Below are 6,651 nucleotides of genomic sequence, written 5' to 3' on the forward strand. Positions count from 1 at the left end.
TGGCGTCCTTAACTTTATGTATGCAGTGTAAATATTAATGACATAATGTCCTTAACTTGTATTTGCACATTCTGTTGTTAAACATTAGGATATCATGTCCTTGACTTCATATGTACATTGTAAATATTAAGGACATGGCGTCCTTAACTTTATGTGTGTTGTGTAAATATTAAGAACACATGAAAAAAGGATAAAAATATCTTTTTATATTAATTTTAATAAATTAGTGATTATTTTTGCTCAATATTTTTAATACTTAATAAAAACTAAATACCATATTAAAAAAAAGTTAATATCGGACGCCATTTCTACTCAATTATTTGAACAAGTCATGGGAATATCCCAATATAGTAAACGCATCGGCCTAAGGAGCCGTCAAGAGACGGACTTCCCCGAACCATGGAGTCGGAACAGAATCCAACAACCATACACCTGGTCTCATCCACTGACTCGCCCGAGTTCAACCATCTGACTCGGGCGTTAACTAACTCTTCCGTTATCGGACTCGACGCCGAATGGAAGCCCATTCGAACCCACCAGTCTACTTTCCCCACCGTCTCTCTTCTTCAAATCGCTTGCCATATCGCCGGTGCCGACGATTCGTCGATCGAATCACCAGTCTTCTTAATCGACCTGGCATCAATCCATTTACCATCAATTTACCAGTTCATCAGGGATGCGTTTGTGTCGCCTTTTATACTAAAATTGGGATTTAGGTTCAAGCAGGATTTGGTGTACTTGTCTTCTACTTTCTGCTCTCATGGCTGTGAACCCGGTTTCGACAGGGTTAGTTTTGCTTCTTTGCCTTCTGAAAAGTATTTTTTCGAATTACAGTAAATGTGGAAGTTTTATATGTTAATATAGCTTTTCCCTTGATATATGCTCTAGGTTGCTTAAAGATCTGCAGCTCGATAAAAAGTTATTTTGCTTTTTTGTTATAACTAGCCTAGATTGTAAAAGAATTGCTGTTTTATCAACATGTTATTGCTGCAGTTAATATTTGTTATTTGCTAAAGTACTTGGACATTTTTCTCTTCAAGCAATCTTGGTTCAAGTAACACATTCTGTAAGCTGTACATCTGTATGATTGGTTACCTTTATATAGAACTGATTTAACTGTTTTATTTGGGTAATACTTGTCGTATACTAGCTAATAGTTGGTGACTAGGTGGAACCCTTTTTAGATATTACAAGCATATACAATAACCTGCAACCCAGGCAACCAGGGAGAAGATTGTCGAACCAAATAAAGAGCTTGGCAACAATTTGTCGGGAAGTTTTGGGAATTTCTCTATCAAAGGTGTGCAATCTTGATGCTGGCGTTTTGTTAGTCAGGAAGATAAATATGGTTTGATTATAGAAAGATTTGTTTCAATTTAGTGCATCTTGATTGCAGGAACTGCAATGCAGTGATTGGTCACAGCGACCTCTGACAGAAGAGCAAATGCAATACGCAGCAGCCGATGCTCATTGCTTAATTCATATCTTTGAAGTCTTCAAGGTTAAGGTTGCGAAAGAAGGTTGGTGAAGTACCTTTCTTGTCTTGTTCTAGTGCATGCCCATGTGTTACAGCTTCCTTGAAGCAGCTCTGACACACCAGTAACCAACTTCCTTGATTGCAAAGATTGTTCTTTCTAAAGCAGAAAATCAGGTGTCTTGAGTATGTTCACTAGTTTTTCTACTGGAGTATAATGCTCTCCTTTTGAACAACAATTGGGGGTATGAAGTATGCACTTTCATCTGAAAGATGCTTTTGTTATGTTAATTGTTTGAAGCAGTGCGGTGATAGGAGAGAGATTAATCCAATTTTGGACCTATCTTTGTACTTCACTTGTCCAATTAGATTTTCAGTTCTCAATTTTTGATATGCGATATCCAAGAATAAATGATAAATAAAACGGGCAGTTATGTCCTGTCAGCCATCAGGAGTTATAGACCATCACACGGGCAAAGAAACTCATCTTTCACTGCATTATTTCTATCTGGTCTGTTCTCTTTACATTTGGTTAAATGGTCCATTTCAGGGAATTCTGTCCAAAGTATTACTGGCCTCCAGATAAGACTGGATCTTGGGCTGAAGCAGAGACTTGACACACATCAAAATTCTAACAAAATGTGTAGCATCAAATTTGGTGAAGCTTCAAAGATGGTGCAAGCTATTGCACCTGATTTTTGTAAAAGAGTCCCCATCTCAGAGGAAGTGGTCACCGCACTGTCACCTGATCAAGCTAATCAGATGGATAACGTGCTTTCACCAATTGTCCAAAAGTATGGTGATAAAATTTTGTTAACTGAATCTGACAGAAAGCCAAAGATCTCGAGAAAGAAAGAAAGGAAATCATCTGGTAGAATAGCAAACAAACAAAGGCCAACAGAAGGCGATGGAGAATGGCAAGGTCCTCCACCCTGGGATGTGACCTCCGGTGGGGATGGGTCCCCTAAGTTTCTATGTGATGTGATGGTGAGATACCACATTTTAGCTACAGATATTTCTATTTGGGAGGCCAAACTATGGCACTTTTGCTTCTTTTTCTGGCTGTTATTGGAACGCTGTGGTAATCTTTCAGGTTGAAGGATTGGCGAAACATTTAAGATGTGTTGGCATTGATGCTGCTGTTTCTTATTCAAAGAAGCCTCAATCAAGGTGCTGAATGGCTTTCGATTACTTTGACCTAGCTGATTCTAAGTGGAGACTCAGTAGCCATATTTTTTCCCCCTATATGACATCCCTTGTGATATCTTTTCTATCTTTTGTTTTCTTCAGGGATTTAATAGAACAAGCATGTAAAGAGAAGAGAGTACTCTTAACACGAGATGCAAAACTTCTGAGGCATGATTATCTCTTAAAAAATCAGATATACCGGGTGAAGAGTCTTCTAAAGAACGATCAGTTGGTTGAGGTAAATTGAATGCCTTTAAATTCTAGCCAATGAAGTTAGAACATCATTTTTTTTAACTGAATGATGAATGAAATGAGAAGAGGGGGGGGGGGGGGGAGGAAAAATGAACACTATTGAAAATCTTGTTGACCGTCCACTCATGGAAATATTACCTTGTGTATACAGATAATAGAAACCTTTCAATTGGAAATTTCTGAGGACCAGCTGATGTCAAGGTGCACAAAATGCAATGGTAAGTTTATCCAAAAACCTCTGACAACTGAAGAAGCTGTTGAAGCAGCTAAAGGATTTCAGGTGATTCCAAACTGCTTGTTTAACAAGAATTTGGAATTTTGGCAATGCATGGATTGCAAGCAACTTTACTGGGAGGTAGGCCTTCAGTTGGTACTTTATTCCATCAAATTTTGTTGGGTTGTGTGTACTGCACCAGATACTATTTCCCTGCACTTCTCCCTAATGTAGAGAAATAGAGACATATACAAATGGAATGGAACTTGTAGTGGGTTTTTTCCCTGCCATCACGCATGTTTACGCAATGAAAACTGTTTTTATGTGTGACATTTCTGAGCCTATGCAAAGTTCTGTGTCTGTTAGTTTTGCTGATAGTGGAAAACAGTTTCTGCACCCTACAAAATTTTCTTTTTTGGATGAGGTGCACATGCAAGTGGAAAAAATTAATTCTCATAATCTGTCAAGAATATTGTCATAGTTTAAAATTGGCAGTGGCAAATTCGATTATATGTGATCTTTGGACTGGCTGGAGCATTTTCTCCAATGGGATGGATGAGTGGTTAAGGCATAGGAGTAGAGCCGCAACTCGTAGATCCCAGGTTTGAATCCTAGCTACAATAATAAGCTTGAGTCCATTTACTCCAGCCTTGACGGGCAGGTTTTTAGGCGCCTGCATTTGTGAGTCGTAGCAGGCTGCTCGATGGATTATCTAAGTGTGCACAAGCTGGCCTGGACACCATCCTCGTCAGATTTTTTAATAATAAAAAGAAATTACTAGCATTTATTTGCAGTAAAAGGCCCTTTCCAAGTGTACCACCTTTTTTGCAGGTAGACCTGCTCTTTTAGGTCATATTGCATCTCATTACCGAGGTTAGTTTGTTGAGGTAACAACACTGGTTTACAGAACTGATAACCATAATCTAAATTATATTTGTCCATTTCATTGTTGTGAGAAGATAACACAATGCGGGATCTGATATTGGAGTGTGTTTATCGGCCAATATCAACCTCAAGTTTATTCCCATGTTACTGTGATGTAAAAATAGTATATACCAGAATAGCAGATTGCAGAACTGAGTCTGAGAAAAACATCACTCTGCTGCTATGCCCTTGCATTTTTCTTTTCCCCAAGTCCTCATCTTAGTTATGGAGGTGCTCATTAGGAGTTCTCTGCCTCCTTTGGCCTTTCTAAATGATGTTGCTGATCGTGAAGAATCCTAGTGGCAAACCAGTTATATTAAAAGCTTTTATAAATTTTTCTTCACATTTTGTTCTTTTTACATTGTAAAAATAGGTGATGTTCTCATAGAAAATAAAAAGACGCGAACTTTCAGAAACAGTGAAAGATGCTTTTGGTCTGGGCTCCCAATGTCATTAGCAGCCAATCTAGCAGACAAAACATCAGTGTAGCGTTGATGCGTGTCAACGACCCCTCTCTAGGCTAAAGCCATCAACAGTGGCTCCCTCGTCACCCCCAAACCCCCCAGAAAATTCAAAAGTTAGAACAAGGATAATGGAAAAAATGTTCTCAGCCTGCTAACAATAGCCCCCTCCTACAATTATCAAGCCAGTCCCTCACGTCTCCACCAGAGGTTTATGGCTACCTCTCTCCAGCTTCGACACTTGGTATTCGTCCCTCAGGCCTTGCAACTTCTTGTTACTGCATTTTTCATTCCCCCTACACGTAGTCTCTTGCTATTGTTGCATAGTGAATTGCTGAATAGTACCTTCTGAGGCAGGCAGGGTTTGATCTGTTTCAATAGTTACTGCTATCTCAGGTGACAGTATGGTCTTGGCATTGTTGTGAATAACTGGTCACGCAATGTTAAGGGCTATTGCATTTTCAGTTAGAGTGCATGAGAAATTTCTCATGGTAAACGGAATGATAGATCAGAAAGGAATAAATAGCTGTGTTTTTCTGTCTCAAGGCAATGTGGCACTTGATGTGTGGGTAGTCAGCTGGTTCGAATCCTGCTGTGGACAAAGCTCAGTATTTAAGTTGGAAGGAAAATTAGAGGGGAGGACCCATACTCCCTAGAGCTTTGAACTTGTGCGCCAACTAGAGTCGCCCACAGGTTTCTCTGATTGACCCCCCCCCCCCCCACCCCCAAAAAAAAAAGTAGCCATTTTTTCGTTGATAAATAATTTCAATAATGAGAAGGGAATCTTTTGTCACCCTTGTGTGTTGGGTGGTTATCTACTCTGCCCTTCAACCCCCCCAACCCACAAACATCCTTTCCGTTCTTTTATTTATCAACAGGGCTTGGTGTTTCTTGTTTTTTCTTTTTTTTCTTGTTCATATCTTCTTTAGCTCATTGCAGTGTTGTCAAAGGCTCATATGAGACTGTGCTTTAGTGTAGGCAAGGCACTTAGGCCCATGCTTCATTGCCAATAAGTTCTATATTGAATAGAGTGTTACAAAACAATAAATATAATTGGTTAAAAGATATTATTAATTTTTAAGGGAATCATTATGAATGAACTTGTTACTTTTTTTCTTGCATTACATATATACTTTTATTTTTTCCTTCGTTGCGTTTTTTTTAACTAAAGCCCACACTTTAATTGCGGTTTTCGCTTAAAGCCCTGATAAACCAGGAGCGCTTTTTAACGCTTTTCGCCTTTTACAACACAAAAGCCTTTGACAACACTGGCTCATTGCTCATTTTTCTATTTCATGATGCTGTTGCAGGGGACTCAATACCACAATGCAGTGCAAAAGTTTGTGGATGTGTGCAAGCTGAACGAATGAAATGGCCAAGATCCCTGTGAACTGATTGAGACACCCCCATTCGCCAGATTGCTATACCAATATTGTTGTAACCTTTAGTTTATTCATCTCCACTCCCCCAAAATATGCCTCACTAGATGCTATCCGGTTCAGGAAATGCCAGCGGCATTTATTTTTATCTGCTGTTATGTACCTGAACCATATTGCTTCTTGTAAGCTTTTAGTGCTTTTGAATTGCGTCTTTTTCTATGCATGAAGGCATCAAGAAAATGACTGCCATCACTTTTGGGCCGGTTTAGTATAAAATTATTTAGGTTTGTCTTATTCTTCTTATATGGAGTTAAAGGGCATAAAAAAGTAATGGAAATGGCTTTAAAATCTCTTGTCCCACCATAAAAACCGATATTTGACCTGGGCGAAAAACGTTAATTTGCTTTACTCCTTTGTTGTGGATTACACTTTTGTGCTTCTCTATTACAAAAGAGAATTTTTTTTGTGCTAAATGACCGTAATGTACGGACTTAAATCACTCCATTAAGTATAGTAGAGTGGAGAACTTAAGTTATCTTTGTTACTATATCTTGTTTGATGTGATTGACTGAAGGGCACAATGCTCACAAATAATTGGACGCAGAAGATTTAAGTATCTTTAAACATGGACCTTATTTTTATTTCCTTTGCTGCATCGTCAAAGCACTAGAAACATAAAGTGACATGATAGAATATATCATAGTAACGAGATGGAAAGCATTATGTGCAGGTAGGAAGAAAGTGGGAAGCTTCATGTAA

The 6,651-nt window shown here is 38.7% G+C and overlaps 1 protein-coding gene across 1 annotated transcript; it reads left to right on the top strand.

The window, feature by feature from the left end:
- Positions 1-343: 343 nt before the first annotated feature.
- LOC104102105 (uncharacterized) lies at positions 344-6,144 on the top strand. The gene is made up of 8 exons (XM_009609728.4): positions 344-786; positions 1,169-1,300; positions 1,397-1,520; positions 2,025-2,461; positions 2,568-2,644; positions 2,765-2,900; positions 3,066-3,269; positions 5,824-6,144. The coding sequence occupies exons 1-8, from the start codon at positions 400-402 to the stop codon at positions 5,881-5,883; spliced, it is 1,557 nt and encodes a 518-aa protein (XP_009608023.1). The 5' UTR covers positions 344-399; the 3' UTR covers positions 5,884-6,144.
- The last annotated feature ends 507 nt before the right edge of the window (positions 6,145-6,651 follow it).

The sequence above is a fragment of the Nicotiana tomentosiformis genome, chromosome 3 (genome assembly GCF_000390325.3).
Source record: "Nicotiana tomentosiformis chromosome 3, ASM39032v3, whole genome shotgun sequence".
Lineage (NCBI taxonomy): Eukaryota > Viridiplantae > Streptophyta > Magnoliopsida > Solanales > Solanaceae > Nicotiana > Nicotiana tomentosiformis.

Coding starts and splice junctions, on each gene's coding strand:
- LOC104102105 (XM_009609728.4), top strand. CDS start 400: ATGGAGTCGGAACAGAATCCAACAACCATACACCTGGTCTCATCCACT. Junction 2,645..2,764: donor TCAAAGAAGCCTCAATCAAG/GTGCTGAATGGC, acceptor TGTTTTCTTCAG/GGATTTAATAGAACAAGCAT. Junction 3,270..5,823: donor GCAAGCAACTTTACTGGGAG/GTAGGCCTTCAG, acceptor ATGCTGTTGCAG/GGGACTCAATACCACAATGC.